This window comes from Chrysemys picta, chromosome 1 (assembly GCF_011386835.1).
Source record: "Chrysemys picta bellii isolate R12L10 chromosome 1, ASM1138683v2, whole genome shotgun sequence".
Classification (NCBI taxonomy): Eukaryota; Metazoa; Chordata; order Testudines; family Emydidae; genus Chrysemys; species Chrysemys picta.
Genome location: NC_088791.1, coordinates 8583426 through 8609587, shown reverse-complemented (window position 1 = coordinate 8609587; position 26162 = coordinate 8583426). Strand labels below are relative to the sequence as shown.

The window sequence follows — 26162 nt, the reverse complement described above, 5'->3', positions numbered from 1 at the left end:
GAGAGACCGACCTGCTAACTTAGTTCTAAATATTGCTATGATTTTTTTGTATGTGATTATTTTCCTTAAGTGCAACACTGATGCATAGATAATAATATAGAGGAGATCAAAGGGCTAGAGAAGTGCCGTAGTCTGACTTTCCTTAGCTTGGCACACAACAGGATCACTACAATCAGTGGTTTGAAAAACTTACCTGTCAAAATACTCTGTCTGGTAAGTGATGAGTTAATTTTTTTAATAAAAGCTCTCTTCTTCAAATGGCCTTGTTCAGCTCCTTAAGAAATGTATTTATGATAAGTCGTCTGGTTTCCATAGGTCTGTTTATAGTGGACACAAGTAAACTTTGGTTAAAATTTTGCTTTTGTACTATATACTGTTTTAGTAATGTCCTATCTCATTTTCTCTTTGGTAACCCTTTTAGAATTTAAAAATATCAACAGTGTGTGGGCCCTAAATATAATGTGTGAAAGAATCAAAACTTTATTTTGAAAGAATCAGATGTGTATAGAAGAAATTAATTAATTAAAACAGTGATGTTTTTAAATTGACATTCCCTTGCAAAGTTGTTTTGGTTTACAGTAGCACTGTGCTAGGATATGAGGGGTGAAAGGGAAACTGCCCAGCCTATATTTAAAAAAAAAAAAATTTTTTTTAAATTAATGGAGATATCCTATCTCCTAGAACTGGAAGGGACCTTGAAAGGTCATTGAGTCCAGCCCCCTGCCTTCACTAGCAGGACCAATTACTGATTTTTTGCCCCAACTCCCTAAGTGACCCCCTCAAGGATTGAACTCACAACCTGGGTTTAGCAGGCCAATGCTCTAACCACTGAGCTATCCCTTCACCCTGAGTAAAATTCAGTAAGTTAATAACATCAGTTATAGAAGGAAACTTATTTTGAGGCTCTTGAAGTCAGAGTGGCAGCATGGCCCAATTAATAGGTCATGGGCCTTATTTCAGGATACGTTGGTTCTGTTCCTGACTCTGACACTATGTGGTTTACTTATCACAGAATAGAATCTCAGGGTTGGAAGGGACCTCAGGAGGTCATCTAGTCCAACCCCCTGCTCAAAGCAGGACCAATCCCCAACTAAATCACACTTACCTCAGTGTGCCTTTGTGTCTCAGTTTCCCCTTCTGTAAAATGGGGATAATACCTAGCCTTATTTCTAAAGCCCTTTGTGATTCTTCAGTGAAAATTACTACGTAAATGCTAAGTAGTAATAGCTGTAAGTGGTGTTAGAAACATAGGTAAGAATATTTTTAAATATGAGCTGAAAGTGTGCTTTTAAGTCATTGTAAAAGCACAAAGTACATTTTTCCACCTCTTCATTTAATTTTCTTTGTAATTATGATCTTTAAAATAATGTAATTGATATCTAAAAGAACTTGATCTGAAAATACATATGTACATGCTTAAGTTTATACACCTTAAGAGCAAATAAATACGTAAGTGTGTCATGTAAAGCAAGTTCTTTATTTTTATGTCCATAACATTTTTAATTTGTTTTTCTGTGCTAAAGTACAAAATGGCACTGTAGTATAGAAAAGAATAGTTAAGTCTTACGTAAGTCAAATGCAATTGTTCCTTTCACTTCTTTAACTGATTAGCTTATTTTAATATGCGCTAAAATGTGTTCATTTTTAATAGTGGACAAAGTAATGAGCACTCCTGTATTTCAGGCATACCATTCTTTGCAAATCCCTCAGTGCCAATGAATCTGGAGCTCTGGCTCTCAGTGGAAGTAGAAAAGATTGATTCAGATTGAGAAAAATCGTATATTAAAATCACTGAAATGAATTATAAACTTGTTGAAAATTAAATTTTCAGAAAGATCTCTTTTCTCTTTATACTGTTTTAAAAATACTTATTCATCCTTTTCCTTAAGTAGAAACAGAGCAAGTCACTTAACTTCTCTGTTTCTGTTTCCCCATCTGTAAAAGGGGCTAATAGCACTTATACCTTATTAGTTGTATTTGAAAATGTTTTGAAGGTGAGAACTGCTATGAAACTGCAAAGCATTATTAATATGACCACGTTCTGTATTTTTGTATTTCCATGCTACTGTGACTGCTCACATAAAGACTTCTCTTTTTTCTTTAATCAGCAAAGTAGGTAGTCACATAAAAATGATATAAATAGTGAAATTTCAATGAGTGTCTTCTTTTACAAATTCAATTAAGATGCAAAGAGACTGTACATGGCAGAAAAGGGTTATTTTTTCCCTTTGATTCAGCTTTCTTTCCCATTCCCTCTTGAGCTCTTTCGGAAAGAAAATAGAAAGGTCTCAAGTTCAGAGGAAGGAGCGTCAGTAATTGTAAATACTGCTTAGATAAGCCAAAGAGCCCATATTCTGCCCTTGTTTGCAAAAAAATAATGAGTAGTGCTGTAATGAACTGGATGTTGAGGAGGTTTACACTTTCCAAAAGAGGATTCCCCACACAAATCCCTTTGGTGCACAGAATTTTGTGTGTACCATTTGCACAGCACTTTGCAACTACCGCTCTTAGCTGTACCTTATTGAACAGAAGTCTCATGAGGAAGAGGAAGGGAAGAGAGCGTCTCCTTGCTATTAATAGCCCGATCAAAGATTTAAAAGTCAGGAAAAATGTCAAGGGCAGACAACCGGATCAACATCGCAATCCGTTTATTTATTTATTTCTCTAGTTCCTAAATATTTATTAATAGCATTTGAAGTTCCCAAATAGCTTTCAGCATAAAGTGACACTGGTGGAATGAGATGCGTAGCTTTCAAGGTTATGATTACAGATCGTGTCAGGTGGAGAGCCCATCTCGGTAGCTACAGTAATTGGGGCCCAAGATTAACGCACAAGCTAGCATGCTATACCATGCTAGGAGTTGGTAATAGGGATGGCTGTATGATTGATTGGGCTTCAAGAAATGAAACTACCTGGAACCTATTCAGAAACATGTGACCTTTTCATCTCTTCTTCTCTCCTGGAGAAAGGGGAATCTGGCCTTGTGTGGTGTACAGAGAAAAGCTACTTTAGGGGGCCTCAAAAGCACCAAGCAATCCCAACTACCAGATTCTGATATGCTTCCTTACAATAATTTCAGTGGTGGTATTCATGGAGTAAGATACTGCATCCGAAGAAGTGGGCTGTAGTCCACGAAAGCTTATGCTCTAATAAATTTGTTAGTCTCTAAGGTGCCACAAGTACTCCTGTTCTTCTTTTTGCGGATACAGACTAACACGGCTGCTACTCTGATACCTAAACTAGAGGTTTCCTTAGGATAACACCCACTGAGGTGAATAGGATAAGTTGACACATCAGAGAGCTATTGTTTCGGGTTGCCTGCAGACTCAGGAAAATAACAGTGTATTGGTTTATGTACAGTTTACATTTTGATCTTTTTGCAGCCATATAGGTAACAAACATAATTTGTAATAGATGAAAGCTTGACTTCTGGGCACAATTCTACAGTGGTGACGGGATTCTGTAGCACTTCCATGGCTATGAAATTGCAGAGAAAATCAGGGCCCTGTTTATTTTACTGACACGCAGCACCAACATGCATGCTACTTAAGGTAGTGCACTGAAGATAAACCAGTCGGGATTTGTTACTTCTTGAGCAAAATGAGAAATTATAAACTGGCATCTCAAGATAAGGATCGGGTTAATATGAGGGACAATGTTACTTTCATGCAATGCTAATGTATACAAGACCTAGGAGAAGAGAAATGGTATTTAAAGTGAACACAGAAATTACCCATTTAGACACTAGGATGCTGTTCTTCATCAGAAATATTTTTTTCACCTATGAAAGCTTGTAAGGACTTATTATATACTTTGGATTGATTTTCAGTGCTCTAACCAGATTGAGAAGATAACTGGTTTGGAGGACCTGAAAGTCCTCCAGAACTTGGACTTGTCCAGTAATAAAATCAGTAGCTTAGAAGGTTTGGAGGAACATGATCTACTAGAAGTGATCAACCTAGAAAATAATCAGGTAACATCCTGCATACTAATCTGAATTGTTTTTAGCTTTACTGTCTCTTTCTGAAATTCAGCTCTTCGAAGTTCAAATCAAAAATCCCATAACACTACAAGAAAGAAATGGCTTTCACTTTATAACCCATTCTTCTACCCTTACTTATGTTGAGTAGCACCTTACTCCCTGCTCTTGTTTAATTGCTTGGACTAATTTCTATTTATGTGGGTAACTCTTAGGGAGCATTTCGTGCTCATGATTGTGAAGGACGGACACATTCCCTAGAGTGGATACCACAGGGATATCACATTGCAGGGAATGGCTGCATAGGTGCTGACTCTGTGGGCGCTATGGGAATGGAGCACTCACAGAAAAAAATAGTGGCAGTTCAGCACCCACTGGCAGCCCAGATCAGCTCCGCCCCCCCACCCAGCACCTCCCGCCCACCATGATCAGCTGTTCAGCGGTGTGCAGGAGGCACTGTGGGGGAGGATTGGGGATGGGAAGAGGCGGGATGGGGGTAGGGCTTGGGGGAAGTGGTGGAGTGGGGGCAGGGCCTGGGGTGGAGTGGTGGTCCAGCACCCCCCAGGGAAATCACAAATTCGGCGCCTCTAAATGGCTGTGCTGCCTTCTTCCATCCAGCTGTGCCAGAGAACCTCTACTTATACCTTAGCTACTCCAGCCCCCAGCCCCAACAGATCTTGCCAATGTCCCTCAATCCTGCAACATGCAGGAGGTCAGACTGGATGATCATGATGATCCCTTCTTACCTTAAAATATGTGAGCTTCTCCCTGGGCCTCTGTCAGAGAATACCAGTCATGCATACCGTAAAATGGCTTTCGTTATACAGATAAATGGATCAAACCATCCAGCTCTTTTATATCTGTAATCTTAACAAAGATTTGAACCCTGGGTCCTATAGGCAACGGTTAATCCATTCACCCAGCAGATCAGAGACACTAAAGGTCTTTAATTTCAGAAAAGACCCTCAGTGGATGAAGTAATATATTTTATTGGACCATCTTCTGGTGAATTCAATAAATAATACTACCTAACCCACTTTGTCTCTCTAATATCCTGTGACCAACACAGCTACAACACTGCCTACCTCAATGGATAAGTCATTCTCCTATCAAAGCGAAGACTTTGTGGTTATGATCTTAACCCACCTGAAATTATGAATTTTAAAATGTAGGCAAATAAAAAGCAACAATAAAAACTGTAAATTGAAATATTCAGATTATTCTCCCAATTTTCAGGATACACCTACAAGTGTTAACATAACCATTGTGAATTCTCTTTATAGCATCATATTCAGGTCAACATTTAAAGACACGTCAGTGTTTAAAATCACACAAGGCAGGATGCTAACTATAGTATGGTCATCATTAGCATTAATAATGCAGCCTCCGTTGCCTCATGTAGTTTTCTTTGTTCTCTACAGCAGGCAGAAGTTATTAATTTGTTTATGTCAACATTTCGTTTATGTCCTCTTTTAATGAAATATTACTGAACTGAGCAATGAATTGCCACCTTTCCAATATCTCCTTCTCTAGAGAGACTTTAAGGGAATATTATTAACATTGGTAAAATCTAAAATTTCATTTACCTGAAAATGTTGCATTAAACTATTCGGTGTTCAATCAATATCTTAGGTGGCTGGTGTTCTATTTTTGACAATGGCATTAGAGTCAATGTATTTGATTAAAAATTCCAAACCATGTGACCTACTACTGCAGAGCAGAGTTTCTCTGGTATCACAAATGATCACACTGGATTTCATCTTCTCCCACTTTCAAGGGTTGGAAGAAAGGTCTGGAACCAGTTCTGACTCTGGATCAGTCCTCAAAGTGTTCATGGCTTCTTCCATCTGAATGGATCGCAGGCAGGACTCATGGTTCTTATGTCCCTGAACTTTAATCCCTAGACAAATGGAGCAGCATTGTGATCTATGGCCCTCATTTAGGTATCTTAGACAGTGGTTACGAGGGTCAAAATAGAGAATTTAGAGCTGTAAGAGAGTTTTCCTTGATCCCTATGATCTTTGCAGGTTCTGCCATATATAGAAAGAAAGAAAGATTTTATGGGAAAATTTCCCTCTAAAAACTATATTAGGGTGCAGAACCAAGAAACAATAAATGATCTATTTCCAGAGGGAAAACCCCTATCTAGGGGAATAAACAGTGTCCAACAAAATAAGAAGCAAGGAATTCAGACTTGCTGCTTTGGCATTTGGAAGGAATTGTTGGTTTATGGGAGGCCATGTCCCATCATGTAGCGTCACTTGGAACTTTCTCAAGCACAGGTGCATTCCAGGAGCCTTCAGAAGTGTCTAGTATAACAATCATTGCTGGGATAGAGCAACAGTACTCTAGGCAGGTTTCTGGTCAGTGGAGTCTTTTGAGTTTCCCTTTTCCATGAGGCCACGGAGACTGAGCGTTCCTCTCATCCCAGAGGTAGGTAGGACACATTGATGGGACAGTGTAGGGCAGTGGTTCCCAAACTTGTTCCGCCACATGTGCAGGGAAAGCCCCTGGCAGGCTGGGCCGGTTTGTTTACCTGCTGCGTCCGCAGGTTCGGCTGCGGTTCGCTGCTCCAGGCCAATAGGAGCTGCTGGAAGCGTCGCAGGCCAAGGGACGTACTGGCCGCCGCTTCCCGCAGCCCCCATTGGCCTGGAGCAGTGAACTGCGGCCACTGGGAGCTGTGATCGGCCGAACCTGCGGACGCGGCAGGTAAACAAACCGGCCCGGCTCACCAGGGGTTTTCCCTGCGCAAGCGGCGGAACAAGTTTGGGAACCACTGGTGTAGGGAAATCTTTAGCTACCACTTCATGAACTGTATATATCTAGAGGTTAAAATAACTATCCAGAGATGATATTGGTCTGGGCCCTTTCAGTCTTCCTGAATTCATGATTCAACAAAACTCGGAACAACAGCATAACATTAGCTTGGTTAGATGCCCAGTATGTCTGTTTTAAAGACAAGTATCTCGTTAACTGCTCTGTAATCAGTAATGGCACCTGTGTTATCATCTCACCATAGTGGGACATTTTTCCTTTAAGTACTATTCTGTAGGAATTCTTCATCCATAGTATCAAAAGAATAGGTCTGGAAAATATAATGCAAAAGGTACACCAATTACTACCTTTCAGTAGATGCTTAATATTCCTGCATAAAAAGAGAAATCAGAATCCTATTATATAAAATAGGAGGATTTTTTAATGTAGCCACAATCAAAACATAGTGACATTGTTACTGCAGCAACATGGACACTGGAGTAAAGTGTGCCTGTAGCACAAGCAGCTATGTGTGCTCCAGAGATGATGCATTTCCAGGTGAACTGACTCACGTACTTATTTTTCTTCAGGAAGATCAAGAAGCTTTTAGCATCTCAAGAGGGAATCATTAAGGGGTTGCAGAAACTAAGAAGAGGCCAGGTGGGGCAGGAGGTCCTGTTATCAGGAGTTGTCTGACAGTTGGCTGAACACTGAGTAAACGCTATCCAGCACAATTTCAGCAGTAAAGCCTGGTGTCCAAAGCTGCGTCATGCAACTTGTTTTTAATTGGTTAATTTTGAGAGTCCTTGTTCCCCAAAATTCAATTTCAGAAAAGCTTGAACTGAATGAAAGCTTCAAATGTCTGAAACAGCTGGTCTGTGTTCTCTGAATCCTATATTAAGAGAGAAGCTAAATGCATCTGTCAGAGATCCTAGTGTGCAACCCTCTGGCCACCCACTAGACCTACTGGGAGGAAAATCCAAGCCTCTGAGTTCTGGATCACTTGGGGTGTGTTAAACTCCTTGAGCCCAAACAGAGTCAAGCCTTCACCCCAATCTCTGGCTTCCGAGGCACATTTTCAGGGGGCAGACCTTCTATCTGGCACCCCGCTCTGAATGCTGAAATCTGCTGTCTACCCTCCTAGCCCTTCTGGGCACAGTGCTGACCCTTCAGACTCTCCAGGGTTTAAACACAAACCCCTCCCAGAACTGTACCCAAAAGGTGTGATGCTTCTGGTTTACAGTTTAGCTCTCTCAAGGGCATGCAGTCGTTGTGAAGCAGTCAACACACCCGCACTTGTTCAGTCGATTAACTTTATTCATTTTATATTTAATCATGTAAAGCACAGGTGAGTACAGACCAGCAGGCCACTTGTCCAATTTTAAACTGGACTGGCCTGCTTTTGTAATCTTTGTCCCTTGTCCAGTGCTGAGATGAAACTGGACATAGTTTCTGTCTCTGCCCATGCTGGCCTGACCTCAAATACAACATGCGTGCGAGGTCATGCTGGTGGGGACAAGGCAGTGCGCTGTTCAAAATGACACCCCCTTGCGGCTTGACCTCGCATGTACTGTGCTTGTAAGGTTACACTGGTGGAGGTGGGGTCATACTGGCGGAGGTAGGCCCACGCCATTCCCAGAAGCACCAGAATGTCCAGTATTCCAGGAAGTGCGAGTGGCCACCCTAAGTACAGATCACACAAACAATAAAATACTCTAGACACAATGTCCCTCACTAGCTCCTCCTTCGCTTGAGAATCCTTGGAGGATCATCTGTGTTCTCTCAGGCGGGCAGGGTCCTCTGCCCCCTTGCTTATCCTGCCCCTGCAGCTGCCTCCCTCATCTTAATCTGGTACAAAATGGTGTTCAGGCCCAGTTTGTTCATTCCCCCCCGGTGAATCCCTTTATAGACTCCTGCTAGGGTCACTTGCTTCTTTTGTTCTGCCTTTTGGTAATTTCTCACTGCTCTCAACCTCCCCCATCTTCAGACAAATGGGAGAAGTGTCTTCTCCCAGCTCGAGCAAACCCATTTGCTCAAGGTATTTGAATAGAACATCATTCAGTGCACTCACCATTGTCTCTGGCCTAGAAGAGACATGACACAGCCCTGCTAACTCACAGTGGATTTACATGCCTATAAGCTTTTCATGACATAGTAGATTCATGACACAATTTAATAAAATCATTCACAATTCAGAAGTGGTACAGACCAAACCCGCACACCATCACAGCATCAGTTCAGGACTCTATAAAAATATAAAGCACCCATACAAAATAAAGTGAAATAAGTAGGCAAAGATACCATTTTTGAAATAGTACAGAATGATTTAAAAGATTTACATTAACTGGTTCCCACTGTGACAATTTACAATCCAATTTTTCAAAAGTGGGCATAATGGTCTTATCTGCAAAAAATGTATGTGCAAAAAAATCCATACTTGTGAATGCAACATGTCTGATTGCATAGGCAAAGGAATAATTGTGTGCACAAATGAGTACTTGCATGTGCAGATAATAGGGGGTGGGGTGACTTTCTGATTAGGTGTCATTCTACACACAAATCCACTATTGGTGCATCTATTCAGAATCATTCAGTATCTTGTGTTGTTTTTCAACACAGATAATGTATACATGTCTTGTTTTAATTGTCAAGTCCTGTGATTGGTCTTAGCAGTCAAAAGCAGCCAATCACGCAGGTTTTAGAGTGAGGGCCCTCACTATGACTTTGCTTTGGATACCAAATGAACCGACTGCAAGCCGCAGTCTTTCAGGGCACCCCATTGTCTGGCTAGTTCACTTCAGCCAAAAGTACTACTATCTGATAGCGGTTTGTTTAATGGCCTGTATGAAATGTGGTGGTGGTTCTTAGTGTATTTCCAGTGTCTCCAAAAAAATAAATTGGGCACTTTGCGGTTTGGCAAGATATTATGCAAAAGATTGGAGAGAACTATGTCTTTTAAAATAACCATCCGGTCTTGCCTAAGCAAGCCACCCAAGCATTATGGAAGCTACTTGAGTTGTGTGACAAGAAGTGTGTTACTGCATGCCGTGGATATGTGTACACCTTTGGTAGGTGTAGTGGGGTTTTCACGTCCACATTTTAGTTTGGCACCGAGATGCTTTCTCCCCATAGTTATCTTACGCTATGTGGCTTTTTACTGATATCATTTTTTCTGCGAATAACTAGATTTCTGAACTGGGTGAGCTGGAATATATTGAAGACCTGCCTCTCCTCAGAGTGCTCAATCTGTTAAGAAACCCAGTACAGGTAAGAAAAAGGTGAATAGGTACCTGAAAATGTCCTTGCAGTGCATAGTTCATCCTATGTCAAAGTGTTAGAGATATGTATGGACGGAATAGATGCTGGGCATGCCCCTCTAAAAATATGTAAAAGCTTTAGGGCCCTGATTCAGTTCCCAATGAAGTTCATGGACAGGATCCCATTAATTTCAAAGGCAGCTGGATCAAGCCCTGAGTGAACAGCCACCTTTTACAACTGCCTCTCCTTGGAATCTCTGTAGCTCTGTCAGTCCCAGGATATTAGAGAGATAAGGTGTTTGAGGTAATATCTTTTTATTGTACCAAACTCTGTTAGTGAGAGAGACAGGCTTTTGAGCTTACACAGAGCTCTTCTTGTGTAAGCTCGAAAGCTTCTCTCTCACCAACAGAAGCCTCATCCACCTTGTCTGTCCTTGGAATGGGCATCTTCTTTCTTTATGATAGACTTGTTTCTCATTCAAGGGCCCTACAATCTTCCCTGATTAATGAGCTAAAACAGCCCATTTATCAATGACAGAAACCTTTAAAGTGGAGTAAAATCTTATGTACTGACTTTGTACACCATGGATTTATAACTTGTCCTGGATGGTGCTGAAGATTAAAGGTCCTAGCACCCTGCTTTGATGATTTTAGATCCTCTTTGAACTTTGCAGTGTTTTCCAATGTCTGGGGAAGAAATATTAAGGGCTTAACTTCTCCCTCCTGTTTCAAGATAACTCTGTCGATTTCTATGGTGGCTTCCTTGAGAATAGTCTGTTGTTGCATGCAATTAAATGAACGTAAAGAAATGTTTGAAATATACCACCTCTTCCTGACCTTGCAGCATTCTGCAGCATTTCAGAAAAATTCTGGATGGGTGAGGAAGGGGCAACACATATAGAACATTATCTGTGATTATATTATGTTTTGCAAAGTTGCAGAATTGGGTGGGGGGAGGTGGAGCATAGGAACCTATGAAAAGTTGGAGAACCAAGGTCAGGGGGTCAGTCACCATAGCAAATGATGCCCCTAGCCCTTTTATATTACAATAGACAAAGCTCCTGAGAGCAGAATTTTACCCCATTAAAATGCATCTCTTTGTGTGTGCATATTTTTTCCAGTTAATTTACAGGGTTTTCAGTTACTTGTGAAAAATAAACAACAATTATCTTAAAACAGCTTTGAGACGGTCTTTGAATTTCAATGGTTTAACAGGGCCTGACTTTTCTCAGAATTAATATGCTTCAGCAGGTTGTCAAGATGTCAGCTTCCTATTTAATTGTTAATTATTCTTTTTTATTATGTATCAGACTTATTTTTTTTAGTGATTTACATGCATACATAGTGATTATATTTTATACTCTAACTTTAAAGAAAAGTTCCCATAACACTACTTGCAAGATTAGTGGTATTAGCCATGGGTTATTATCTAATTCCCATATGGGTAATTACTTTCTGTCCATCTATGTTCCCTGTACGTTTTCAGTTGGATATGGTATTATTCTTCAGTTCCTGTTCCAAACTGTTATACAATGTTGCTTTAAGCTGGTAAACAGCTCTCTGGTTTCTTTCTAGAGGCGGCTGCATTTCAGTGGTGGAGGAAGTGATCGGTTTATGCAACACATTGAGATCTTTTGTGATGAAAGACGCTATACATTATAAGATATTATGTTAAAATGGCCTTTGGGATATTATTTGCTATCTGAATTTAAATATTTAGATATGTAAAAGTGAAAACAACTGAACGCTTTCTTTTATTTCTATCAGGAACAAACAGATTATTGGCTCTTGGTGATTTTCATATTGCTCCGACTAACAGAGTTGGATCACAGGAAGATTAAAGTGGAAGAAAAGGTATATGGCAACTGTTGGAAACACCACATAGTTCTGGAATGGTGCTAAATAATCCTGTTTCCTTCTGGGCAAAGGTGGTAAATGCAAGTTGTTTTCATAAATATTTATGTGGAGATAAAAATTGCTTTATGTGAGGGGGGAAAAAAAATTCCCCACACTCCAGCCAGTAGGTATCAGTTCAGTTCAGTTTTGCTTTTAAGACCCTGACATCTGACGATATATCTGTTGTATTGTCAAAAGCAACTCTAGTTTACCAATATATAATTCTTACATAAAGACTGTATTTCTTAATGAAAAAGTAGATTCTAACTGTCAGAGCAGTCCCTAGGTAGTTGTTTAGATTCATTAGTTAATATTTGTAAAGTGCTTTGACGTAATCACGATGTTACTGCTATTATTTTCTTAAGATATCTCATGCTGCAAAGTGAACTGTCTGAAAGCTATAAAATACTAGTAATTCTTTTAGCTGTTTTTATTAGTTAGGATGTGATTTTTAAAAGAGCCTTCTGCAAGAAATAACTGGAGGGACTAGTTGGTAACCCTGGCACTATGTAGAATGTTTCACTTCTAGGGCTCCTTTTATACTTACAGGGGAGCTGTATTTAGAAATACACGGTTCCTGTGTATAAGGGACTAGAATGCATGGGCCAAACCCATATTAGAATCATCAGGATTAAGAACTTGCTAGCCTAGGTTGGAGTGTTGGCCAGAACACTTCCTTTAAAAATGGTCCTTAGCTCGTTCACTCCAGCCTTGTCACCCATATTAGAATTCTTTTCAAATATGATTCCCCAGCAAGTGTAGACAGGGCCCAGAACACTGATTTAAATCTGCCTGGGATGGAGTAGCCAAAAGGGCTACCATCTGATAGTTGTGGTTTGGTGGCCTGTATGAAATGAGTTGGTGGCTCTTAATCTATTTCCTAATGGGCTGCTGTCTACATAAAAAAATATCCATTGATCAGTAACATGATTAGAAGTTTCAGCAGAATGGACCAAGAATATAATGGACTTGGAGACTGACCTCCCCTCTCCCTCCTAGATCAAAGCTGAAGTACCTTTTCAGGACCATTTTGGAGGAAGCTTGCATTGATGGTACCCCTGCTTTCCCTTTCCTGGGGAATAAATGAATGATTTCTGTCTCTATGACTTTCAATCTGGTATTTTTCACCAGCACTAAGAACAGAAAAAGTAATGAATAATGAAAATATAGACAAAATGATGGTGTACTTTATGAGCTGACCCCCTTCCCTTAGCCTTATCCTTCCAGCCAAGAAAAGATAGAATAAATTAAGAGAGATGGTGAGTTAGTTTTGGGTGCTTTCCACCTATTTCTTGAGCTGAGTTTAAATTTCCCAAAAAGCTTTATATAGTCACGCAATCATAGCTAAGCCAGATATAACGATTGCCCCTTGTAAATATGAAGCCATCATTATTCAGACTACTTTATAAAGGGCATTGCAGGTAAGAAGAAGGACATCATTTTTCCCTTCCTATGCCTCTAACTCTGGAAACAGGTTGCTGCTGTGAACAAGTATGATCCTCCTCCAGAAGTAGTTGCTGCTAAAGATCACATGACCCATATTATGTACAGCATGATTCAGCCACAGAGGATCTTTGACAGGTAATCTTATCTTCAGTTCACATCTGGTCCTGTAGGTGGCACTCAGGTAAAGCAGAATATGTTGTTATATTTAGTGGGACATTTCTCTGTCCCTCTTCCACCTTTAAATCAGCCTCCCAAAGAGTAGGCATTCTGCAGTCTGCTGTTGTCAGTCTGAAAATTAGGCATATCCTGCTTGGTTGAATTGATTATGAAATGAAGTTAGTTGCTCACCTTGAAGCTCTGAGACAGATTGCCCACAGCGCTGTTTCTTTTAAACAATCTGTTGAAGCAGATGGCCATTTGCACCATAAATGAAAGATGCGAAAACTCTATCAATACCCAGTGGCAATTTAAAAATCTCTAGAGGGAGAAGAGAGCTCTAAAATTTATCTTCTTTCTACTCTATTTACTTCTTCCCTTCAAACTGTTGGCATCCCATTGTGAGCGAAATAGCTTTACTTTGCAACTCAGAGCACAATTTACACGCCCAGATTTTCAAGCTTGCATTTATGGAATTCTGGCCAGTTCTGCATTTGGAAGGGAAAGGTGTTGACTACTGGTTAAAGCACAGAATTGGGAGTCAGATCTCGGTCCTATTCCCCGCATTGCTGCTGTCTTGCTGTGTGACCTGTCTCTGCTTCATTTTCCATCTCTAAAATGGGACTATTACTCATCTACCTCCCAGGGATGTTGGGCTTAATTCATTAATATTTGTAAAGTGCTTTGAAAAACTCATGAAAGGTGCTGTAGATATGCACAGTATTATTATTAAGGTCAAGATTTAGGCACTCATGATCACTTAAGTTCCCAAAAGCCTACTTAAGCACCAATTTGGGCACCTAAACACATAACTGGGCACTCTGACGTAGGTCCATACTTTAGTAATCCTGAAATCTACATTTTTAGAAGACGCTCATTGTGATTTCTACAGTTAGAATGGCTTCCTCTCTATGGCCCTGATCCTGAAAGTTGCTGAGCATGGTCTCCATGGCTCTGATTGCTCTCAAGGGGCCCAGCTGCCTACAAAAGGCAGTTAGCATCTTGCAGGATCGGGCTGTAATTGAGTATTTCTTGAATAGCATAATTGCTTTGCCAGAAGGCATCCATGCTTGGCATCCTTCCAACACAGACATAGGCCCAGTTCAGGTATTTCTTTATGGGTGTATGTATGTGAGTTCAGTGCTGGAGATATACATGTCTGTAAACCTCTGTATTCAGTCAGAAGTACTGTATAAACAAACAGGTAAACATATGGTCTGGCACTTAAGGTAGCAACCAATAATGTTAATTAAGCTTTGAGTGCTTGCCAGTGCTCAGCTGGAAAAGCACGCACTGCCCTCATTAGTGAAATCTTCCTTAATGATGATTTTTTCTAATTTTCTAAATTAGAAAATGCTCCTTGTAGCCACATTTGTATAGTTCATTTGCATTAATCTCCTTAGATCACATGCAGGACATTTTTATTTACTGTATTATTAATAATTCCATTAAAAAACTATGTAAAGAACTGCAAAGTTGAATAGTTGTACACTCAACAATCAGGAAATGTCAACATTAACATTAACATTGTGCAATACCCTTTCTGCGTAGGCAATTCAATACTGTCTTTAATCATAGAACATTCTACTATTTAAATAATACAATATAATATGTGATTTTTTTCTGCAACTTTAGAAAGACATGAAGGCTAAGTCACAGTCTATAAGTACACGGGAAAAGAAATTTTGTCATAGTGGGCTTTTCAGTCTAGCAAACAAAGGTTTGAGTTCGATATAAAGGCTGGAAGTTGAGGCTAGAGAAATTAAGATTAGAAATAAGGCACAATTTTTTTAACAACAAGGATAATTAACCATCCGAACAACTTAACAAGGGTTTTCCATTACTGGAAATTTTAAAATCAAGATTGGATGTTTTTCCAAAGATATGTTCTGACTCAATCACAGCTATTGGACTTGAAGTCCTATGGTCTGTGTTATACAGGAGATCAGACGAAATGATCACAGTGGTCCCTTTGGACCTTAAAATATATGAATCTTTGAGAATTGTGTATTACTTTGAATGCCAAAGCCCACAAGTTGCAAAATACACAGTGAATGAGCCAAGGGCACCACAGCTTACAAGATACTCCTTACAAGGTTGTGGGGGCAAAATTGTATGATGATGTAATTAGACACTGTATTGTAATGTGTTCTTTTTGTTCTGCTGATAAAATAGTAAATATGGGGACTTTGAGGAGACATGTTCCTGTGGTCTAGCGACAGGAATATATTTAAAGAAATTAGAGTTCTAAGTAAAAACAACAGGGAGTCTTGTGGCACCTTAAAGACTAACAAATTTATTAGAGCATAAGCTTTCGTGGGGTGTGACCCACTTATTCAGATGTATGGAGTGAAAATTACAGTAGGCAGGCATAAATATACAGCACAAGAAAAGATGGGTGTTGCCTTACCAAATGATTCAATCAGGGTGGATGTGTCCTATTCCCAAGAGTTGACAAGAAGTTGTGAATGCCAACAGTGTAAAAATTACTCTTTATAGTGCTAACAATGCCAATTCCATCAGGGTGGATGGCCCATACTCAACAGTTGATGGGAGATTACTTCTTGTAGTGACCCAGCCACTTCCTGTCTTTATTCAGGCCTAATTTGATGGTGTCAAGTTTGCAAATGAATTCCTGCTCTTCAGTTTCTTATTGAAGTCTGTTTTTGAAGTTTTTTTTGTTGAAGAATGGCCACTTTTAAGTCTGAAATTGAGTGTCCAGGGAGGTTAAAATACTCTCCCACTGGTTTTTGAATGTTATAATTCTTGACGTCTGCTTTGTGTCCATTTATTCTTTTGCGTAGAGACTGTCCGGTTTGGCCAATGTACATGGCAGACGGGCATTACTGGCAAATGATGGCATATATGACATTAGTAGACGTGCAAGTGAATGAGTCCCTGATGGTGTGGCTGATGTGGTTAGGTCCTGTGATGGTGTCACTTGAGTAGATATGTGGACAGAGTTGGCAACGGGGTTTGTTGCAGGGGATGGTTCCTGGGTTGGTGTTTCTGTGTGGTGTGTGGTTGCTGGTGAGTATTTGCCTCAGGTTGGGGGGCTGTCTGTAAGCGAGGTCTGGTCTGCCTCCCAAGATTTGTGAGAGCGAGGGATTGTCTTCCAGGATAGATTGTAGATCCTTGATGATGTTCTGGAGAGGCTTTAGGTGGGGGCTGTAGGTGATGGCCAGTGGCGTTCTATTACTTTTTTTGTTGGACCTGTCCTGTAGTAGGTGACTTCTGGGTACCCGTCTGGCTCTGTCAATCTGTTTCTTCTCTTCCCCAGGTGGGTATTGTAGTTTTAAGAATGCTTGAAAGAGATCCTGAAGGTGTCTGTCCCTGTCTGAGGGATTGGAGCAAATGTGGTTGTATCTTAGGGCTAGCCTGTAGACGATGGTTTGTGTGGTGTGTTCTGGATGAAAGCTAGCGGCATGTAGGTAAGTATAGCGGTCAGTAGGTTTCCGGCATAGGGTGGTGTTTGTGTCCATCCCTTATTTGCATGGTAGTATCCAGGAAATGGATCTCTTGTGTGGACTGGTTCAGGCTGAGGTTGGTGGTGGGGTGGAAATTGTTGAAGTCCCGGTGGAATTCTTCAAGGGCCTCCTTCCCGTGGGTCCAGATGATGAAGATCTCGTCAATGTAGCGCAAGTAGAGAAGGGGCACTTGGGTACGAGAGATGAGGAAACATTGTTCTAAGTTTGCCATAAAAATGTTGGCGTACTGGGGCCATGCAGGTACCCATAGCAGTGCCGCTGACTTGAAGGTATGAATCGTCCCCAAATCTGAAATGATTGTGGCTGAGGACAAAGTCACAAAGTTCTGTCACCAGGTGAGCCGTGACATCACTGGGGATACTGTTCCTGACAATTGGTAGTCCATCTTTGTGTGGACTGTTGGTGTAGAGAGCTTCTACATCCATAGTGGCCAGGATGGTGTTTTCTGAAAGACCACCAATGGATTGTAGTTTCCTGGGGAAGTCAGTGGTGTCTCAAAGATAGCTGGGAGTACTTGTGGTGTAGGGCCCGAGAAGAGAGTCATCAAGTAATTATATATTGTATAGATACACAATATGACACTACTTTATAAAAGAGATGACAATAGAGAGAAATCCGCATTTTACCAGGTTGTATCAGTTACTTGTGTATTATATGTATTTTTAAGGGATATATTAGAAATATATTGAAGAAACTGATTTTATCGTCACATGCTGGGTTGACATCATTAGTCACATGTGACATGGCCTTGAGAGGGTAATGAGAACACCTCTACTGTGTGTAAATAAATTCTGAAATCACTAGGTATTAAACGTGTTTCATGGAATTCCCATCTTTAAAAGGTCCCTTTTTAATAATTCACTCACTGACTGTAATAGTTATTGCTGTCACTGGCATCTGTTGGGCTTGTTCTGTGTTGATCTGGTCCCTTCCTGACAGCAAATGGCAGAAAGGGGGAAGGCAACATGAAAACATGGAGTAACAGTGAAGGAAGGGGGAGTTTCTTGACTTGAACTGAATGCATCACAGTAGCAATTTTTTGCTGTAGAAAATACAGGGAGAGTATTTTGCATATTGTTATTACATTGACATTTTTAATGTCTCGGTGTATTTTGTAAAGATTATTTTTGTGGCAGTTGTGTAAATATGTCTATATTCAGGATAAAAGCTATGTCCCTAAGGGTGCTGCCCTTCGGGTGCTCATGCGCCCTGCGCCTTTGATCAGAGATTTTTGTTGGCAGTGTCCATTCGGCCCACACATGTGCCCTACACATCCTCATGTCCCGCACTGAGGCTATATAGAGCTGTGTGGGCAAACCATCCTCAGTTCCTTCGCAACCACCTTCAGCCTGAGACTGAGTCTCTAGCATGTCTCCTTCTACTAATACTTTAGCATAGTTAGTTAGTTATAGTTGTAAATAGTTCATATTTGTAAATGGCTTCCCTTTGCTTTGTTTTCCCCGTTTAGTAGGGTCACTTTGGACTCTTTATTTCTGGGGTATGCCTGGATCCCTAGTCTTTAAACATTGTCTTTCTTGTCAGGAGTCTATCCTGCTTAGTGATGGACACTCTTGGTGTGTCAAGCGTTTGGGGTATACTCATATTCCCTTGAAATGTAAGATCTGTACTTCATTTCAGAGAAGATCTCATTAGAAGAGGGAGTTCAAATTCAGGCTTCTTGTGATGGAGCAAGGCTTAAAACCAGCTTTGGATCAGGGCTTTGAGAACCCCCCTGTATTTGGATGGATTTCAGTCTCCTGCAGCTTCAAGGAGTGAGACTGCTAGTACCCTGTCTACTTACAGATCTAGGTCACCAAGGGCTTTTAGGGGTACGATTTCTGCTACCCCAGTTGCCTCAGGATCTTGGTCACCGAAGGACATAAAGGAGAAGTTGGTGACTACCTCAGCCATTTCAGGATCCCTGTCACCCAAAACCTCCGTGGGGGTGTCTGCATCTGTGCCTATAGTACCAAGACCCTAGTGCTCCAAGTCGGTGGAAACTGATAAGAAAAGCAGGAGTGCTAAATCTCTGGGAAAGAGGCCGCGGTCAGTGAAGACCGCCAGCCCCAAAAGGAGCACTGCTGAGGCTCCAAGTGCTTCTGGTACCGTGAAGATGTCTGAGGCTGCTTCTAAGGCTCATGCCGCTACTAAAAAAAAATGGTTCCAAAGACCTCCCTTGCTTCCAGTGGTCACAACCACACTAGCAAGAAATCAGCATTACTTGACCCTTCAGTACCCTTGGTACTTATGCCCTGGACTGCAACATCGGAATATGTTACTTAGGTGTGCTTATTCCTCAAGACAGATACCTATCTCATACTGACACCAACTTCTTATGTTCTTTCGTATTGTAGGAGTTCAGATACTTAAAAGATCTGTTTCTAATGAGTTGAAATATCCACTGCTTACTGGTATTGTACACTTTTTGATACAGAAATCATCTGGGTCACCTGCTACCCACATCTCATTGAGACCTTCTGGTTCTCCAACTTCGATCTTTCATGGAGATCAGTTATCATCTCCTTTAGAGAATGTGCATGAGGACTCTGACTCGAATACTCAGTTTTCAGTTCAAGGGTCTTTGAAGAGTATTTATTCACCTCTGCATACTGAAAGAAGGGAGGATAATAAACATCCACCACTTTCAACCAGTTGAGATGACCAATAGTAGCTATCTCTGCCTATGCCCTATGACTCTCTCTAGCAATCTTACTGGAATCCATGGGTCCTATACTGCCAACAGTTTCTAAGGGCGCCCAGTACAAACCACAGGGAACATAGGAAATTCCATTTCCCTGTGCCTTTGCTCCCTCCTCATCAAACAGAGTTGGTACAAGAGACCTTTGAGGAGCAGGAGGCAAGGGCTGATGAAGAGGTGAAACCTCATCCAAATATCTCTTCTTCGTCCCCTAATGAGGCTATAATGCCCCCTCAACCTTCATGGCAGATTATTTTTGTCATTTCCAGGACCTGATGAAGCGAGTTGGGGATATGCTTCAAATTCCTTTTGAGGAAGTTCAGGACTCCCATCATAAACTCCTAGATATTTTGTAAACCTCAACCTTGTTGCAAGTGGCTTTTCCAATTAATAAGGCTCTCTTTGAGCCAGCCACACTGATCCGGTAAACTCCCGCCATGACACCGCCTACATGCCAACAAAAAGTATTATCTTCTTTCCAAGGGTTTGGAATTTTTATTTATACATTCCACACTAAATTCCTTAGTTGCGGATGCAATGAATGAACATGAAACAACACGAGTGCTGCTCCATATAATAAGGACCAGTGGCATCTTGTTCTTTCTGTTCACAAGAGCTACTCTTCTGTGACATTACAATTTAGAATAATGAATCACCAAGCACTCATGTCCAAATAGGACTTCCTGAATTATAACAATTTAACACCTTTATTGAACATTAACCAAAAGAGCCCATGAACAATTCAAAGCCATCATTCAGGAAGGTCAACTTTTAGCAAAAACATCCTTGCAGACCTGCTTGAATGCAGCTGATACCACAATCCAGTCCATTTTCACCACCACCGTGATGAGATGAGTGTCTTGGCTTCAGCTGTTGGGCTTCCTTACAAAAGTGCAGACTATTGGTGAGAACCTTCCTTTTGATGGCCATAAATGGTTTTTGGAGTCTACAGATGACACTCTTCATACCTCGAAGCACTACGCTTAGATCCCCTCGCTATATATATACCTGCAAATAAAAGAAAGTTTAGCAGGTCTCAGATGGCACAGAGATTTCACCCAGCTTATTATTTTACCTTCCCTAGACCACCCAAGCCACTGGCCAATGTATATGCAGCTACTACCACAGCTGTCTCATCCCAGCCATCCATGTCGTCCAGGCACCAGTTTTGATGGCTTGGTCAACAGTCTGAACCACTCTCTCAACAGGGCCTTATTGCTCCACCATCCCAACTTCCTTCCCCTCTTTGGACATGGTCTATCCCAATTTCAACCTGCTTGGGAGAGCATAACATCTGACAAATGGATTTTGGAGGCCATCTGAAAACTATGTGAAACATCAGAAATTCAGGATGGTGACTCTAGCAGGTATAATTCCCTCCCCAGATTCCAAAGATTCATTTGTGAATCTTGACCTTCAAGACACCTACTTTTATATTGTAATTCATCCCTCTGATAAGGGGTTTCTTTGTTTCATAGTCAATCACAACCACTACTGTGTGCTGCTTGTCGGCCTCTCCTTTGCCCCAAAGATATTCCCAAAGGTTACGTCGGTCATATCTGCCCATCTTTGTCATCTAGGGATAATCATCTTCCCTGATCTCAATGATTGGGTACTCAGAGGTCATTCTTATCATGAGGTCCTATAGGCATTGCAAACCACAAGGTCCACAGCTTAGGCCTCCAACTCACTCCTGAAAAGTGTGTTTTGCCCACAGTTCAACAGATAGCCATAACAGGCAAAATTTACCTTCCTGGGGACAACTTCATGAACCTAAAAAAAATCTTGCTGCAAGAATTCAGATAAGTCCTCAAGCCGTGGCAAGAAATTGTCTTCAGCTGTTGGTCATATGGCAGCATGTATCTTTGTAACCCAACATGCCAAATTATCTCTCTGAAGTTTCCAGGGATGGCTCAGGACAGTTTACATACCAAACAAACACAGTCTCAACAGACAGGTCTTTGTTCCTTGGCAAGTCCTGGAAAGCTCAATTGGTGTAATATCCTTCCAAGATATCTTTGAGAGTTCCTTTCTTTCAAGCTCCTCTGACTGTTGTTATAACATCAGGTATATCCCTCTTGGGCAGGGGAGCTCATTTTGGACCAGGGCAAATGGTCTGTCTAAGAGAGTCTTCTGCACATAAACATTCTGGAACTGAGAGCAATCAGGGGGGCTTGCTCCGACATCCTCCCATTGATCAGAGCCAAATCCATCAAGACATGACAGACAACGTGGTCTGCCTGTTCTACATCAATTGTCAGGATGGGACATGTTCCCCATCACTCTGTGCTGAATCGATGAAATTCTTGAATTGGCACATGGCCAACAGAATAGTCATCTCAGCAGCTTATCTTTTGAGCATTCAGAACACCACCGCCGACAACCTCAGAAGACGCTTCTCTGAGAGTTACAAATGGGAGTTGGATTCTTAGGTCCTCCACAACATATTTCTAACCTAAGGGTGTCTAGAAGTCGATCTTTGTGCCACTGCAGCCAATGCAAAATGCAACAGATTCTGTTCGAGAGGGGGACTTGATCCCCAATCACCAGGAGAGGCCTTCCTCATCTCATGGGTGAAGTGTCTCTTTTATGCATACCTACCAATGCCGTTGCTCTTAAAAGTCCTCAGCAAGATCAAGGAGGGCAAGGCCAAAGTCATTCTGATTGCACCAACTGGCCAAGACAAGTCTGGTATCCTTACCTCATCCAACTTACCTCTCACCCAACTTGGTGGCTTCTGACCAGTCCCCGCCAGATGTCTCATGATGTTGGTCAGACAATTCACCCCAACCTGGATGTTCTGCAGCTCCAAGCATGGCTCCTTAATGGTTTTGTGAGTAAGAGTCTTGTTCATCAGATGTGCCACAGGTATTGGTAAACAGCAGGAAGGAATCTACGAGATGCATTTACCTTCAAAAATGAAAGAGATAATCTTTAATGTGCCCATCAACAAGTTTCTCCTGCCTGCTCTTCTCTTTCCAATGTCCTAGACTACCTATTGGAATTGAAAAGATCAGGGCTTTCTATGATCTCTATTAAAATTAACTTGGAAGATATAACTGCCTTTCATTTATCCTTAGAAGGTTTTTCAGTTTTCGCTTATCCTATGTCAAGATTTCTAAGAGGTCTAATGAATCTTTTCCCCAAAATTGGAGACCCTACTCCAATCTAGGACTTGAACCTTGCCCTTAATTGCCTCATTAGACTACCATGCACCATGAGTGGTGGCTATCACTTCTGCCTGGAGTATCAGGGAACTGGGGGCCTTAATGGCAGATCTTCCAGGTACAATGACAAGGTCTCATTACAACCAGTTCCTATGTTTTTACCTAAAATACCTTCTGAATTTCAACAGATCCAAGGGATCTGCGATCTCCCTGCAAAGACTTTCAGGGTGGATTTCTGGGTGTATTATTGCTTGTTATGACTTGGCTGACATTCAACCTCCCCCTAGAGTGGGGAGCATTCTACAGGGTCACAATCTACACAGTGGCTTTACTCAAAGATGTTCCAGATGTCTCAAAGATGCTGAAATCTGCAGAGCTGCAACATGAATCTCTGTACAGACTTTCTCTAACCTGTATGTTCTGGTTCATGCCATTAGACAGGTGCTGCAGTTCGCAATGCAATTCTCTCTTCAGTACTGGACTCTGCTCTGAAGCTCCCTCCTCTGTAAGGGGATACTGCTCAGGAGTCACCATAAGGACACTGCTTAAAGAAGAAGGAGAAGGTAACTCACCTTGCACAGTAACTGGAGTTCTTTGAGATGTGTGTCTCTATGGATGCTCCAGTACCTGTCCTCCTTTCCCTCAGCTTCAGAGTCTCCCTTGTGGGACTTTGCAATGAGGAAGGAACTGAGGGCCGTTCACTGTGCAGCCTTATGTAGCCTCGATGAAGGGCATGAGGATGTGTAGGGCACGTGTGTGGGCCAAATGGGCACTGCTACCAAAAATATCTGATTAAAGATGCAGGGCGCATGTGTACCTGAAGTGGAGCACCCATATGGAGACACATCTTGAAGAACTCCAGTTACTGAACAAGGTGAGTAACCTCTTCTTCTACTGAGGGATTCCACTGACCTCCTAACCCAAGGGTAGTCTAGAGTAGTGTTTCTCAACTTTTTTGATATCAGGGATTGGCTTGCTGCCTTCTTAAACTGTGTCTGGGAGATCTCAGGAACTGGTGCCAATCCACAGACCGGTCGTTGAGAAACACTGGCCTAGAGAACAGGGCACTAGACTGGGATGCAAGTGACCTCGGTTCAGTTCTCAGTTTAGCCACAGAATCCCTCTGTGACCTTGGGCAAATCACTTAAATCTAATCTGTGTCTCTGTTTCTCATCTGTAAAGTGAGGATAGTACTTTCCTACTTCACAGGAGTGTTGTGATGAAGAAATTCATTAATGCTTTAGAGGCACAAGGAGAGTATGGTACTATATCAGTACCTAGACAGATAGAACTGTTTTGCTGGTGTGAGCTGATGCAGGAGAGAAGCCATTACTCTGAATTATCTAATTTTTTCCCTTCACTTATGCTTAACAGCTAACATTATTTCAGATAGATTAATCATCTACTTCTGTTGCTGTTTCCATTATACACTCTGTTTTCAGGCATTTATACTCAGCTATTTTAAATCACATTAGTCTGAAGTTTGGAACCTAGATGTGATTTGTTTTCTTTAAAAGAAAACGTAAATGGGTCAAGCCGTTTATTAGTTTCAAAAAAAGGTGGGGTTTTTAAAAATTATTTCAGCTGGTGTTTGTCACATCAAATGACATAAACTTAACCTCTCTGGTAAGATTTTCAAAAACAAAATGTCTAAATTTACACTCCATATGTAGGCACCTAATAAGAGGCCTCACTTTCAAAACTGCAGAGCACCCACAAATGCCCATTGACTTTAAAGGGAACAGCTGAACGCTCAGCACTTCTGAAAATCAAGCCACTTAATATGGATTTAGGCTAAAATATTGTAAAAATGGGCACCTAAAGTTAGGCCTCTGTGTTTCTGCAAACACTTTGCATCCTATCCTGCAGAGTGCTTCGGTCAGTGGGAATTAAGGGTGCTTAGTGCTACACAGGATTGGGCCCATAATCCTTAGTGTCTTTCATCCCATTTGTAGAGCACTTTACAAACTATCACCTCTATCCTGCAAACCCTTCAAGTCAATGAGATTATAGTACTTTCATGAGAGTCATAAAGGTTTGCAGGATCGATCCTAAATATGGTCAAGACTCAGTTATCCCACCATTGAAATATTGCCATGTCTGAGGTGGAGCTGGGCAACTCTTTAACAGTCCACAGCAACTGTAACTGCAGAGGGAATTTCAGAAAAGACAAAAAGAACAGGAGTACTTGTGGCACCTTAGAGACTAACAAATTTATTAGAGCATAAGCTTTCGTGGACTACAGCCCACTTCTTCGGATGCAACTGCTCTAATAAATTTGTTAGTCTCTAAGGTGCCACAAGTACTCCTGTTCTTTTTGCGGATACAGACTAACACGGCTGCTACTCTGAAACCTGTCAGAAAAGACAGTAAATCCAAGTTACAGTCTGAGCAGGATACACCAGGTTTAACATCCTTCTTTTTGCAAAAAAGTGCTATGGGATTTTTTATTGAAATATTTTATGTTGTTTTCATGTTTAAATCATGCATAAATGCACACACTTGATTTTCCATTGCTTTCTTTGTCTATGCGGTGAATGACATGAATAGTATAGACTCATAGATATTAAGGTCGGAAGTTACCATCATGATCATCTAGTCTGATATCCTGCATGTTGCAGGCCACAGAACCTCACTCACCCACTCCTGTAATAGACCCCTAACCTCTGGCTGATTTACTGAAGTCCTCAAATCATGATTTAAAGACTTCCAATAACAGAGAATCCACCATTTATACTAGTTTAAACCTGCAAGTGAGCCATGCTGAAGAGGAAGACGAAAAACTCTCAGGGTCTCTGTCAATCTGATCTGGGGAAAAATTCCTTCCCGACTCTACCTCGATATAATGCTGTCCTTGGAAGCCAAAAAATCTTACCGTGTTATAGGTGAAACCGCGTTATATCGAACTTGCTTTGATCCGCCAGAGTGACCAGCCCAGCCCCCCCGGAGCGCTGCTTTACCGTGTTATATCCGAATTCGTATTATATCAGGTCGTGTTATATTGGGGTATCGGCGTATGGCAGTCAGTTAGACCCTGAGCATGTGGGCAAGACCCATCAACCAGACACCTGGGAAAGAATTCTTTGTAGTGACTCAGAGCCCTCCCCATCTAGTGTCCCATCACTGGCCATTGGAGATATTTGTTGCTAGCAGACGCAGAACGACTACATGCCATTAAAGGTAGTCTCATCATGCCATCCCCTCCATAAATTTATCAAGCTCAGTCTTGAAGCCAGTTAGGTGTCCCACCCCACCCCCTAGATTAGTTTAGATCAGTTCCCTTGATGATATGCTGTTCCCAAAGACCTATATGATGCCAGT

At 41.4% G+C, this 26162-nt stretch overlaps 1 protein-coding gene across 3 annotated transcripts in view; it reads left to right on the top strand.

Moving 5' to 3' along the window:
* Window positions 1-26162, top strand: part of LRGUK (leucine rich repeats and guanylate kinase domain containing) — an 87265-nt gene that overhangs the window by 11094 nt on the left and 50009 nt on the right. For all 3 annotated transcript variants that reach the window (XM_042843231.2, XM_042843232.2, XM_005291857.5), the window contains exons 6-10: window positions 89-213; window positions 3830-3973; window positions 9920-10000; window positions 11758-11844; window positions 13361-13467. In XM_042843231.2, the coding sequence (XP_042699165.2) occupies window positions 89-213; window positions 3830-3973; window positions 9920-10000; window positions 11758-11844; window positions 13361-13467 (544 nt within the window). The remainder of the gene's footprint in view (window positions 1-88; window positions 214-3829; window positions 3974-9919; window positions 10001-11757; window positions 11845-13360; window positions 13468-26162) is intronic.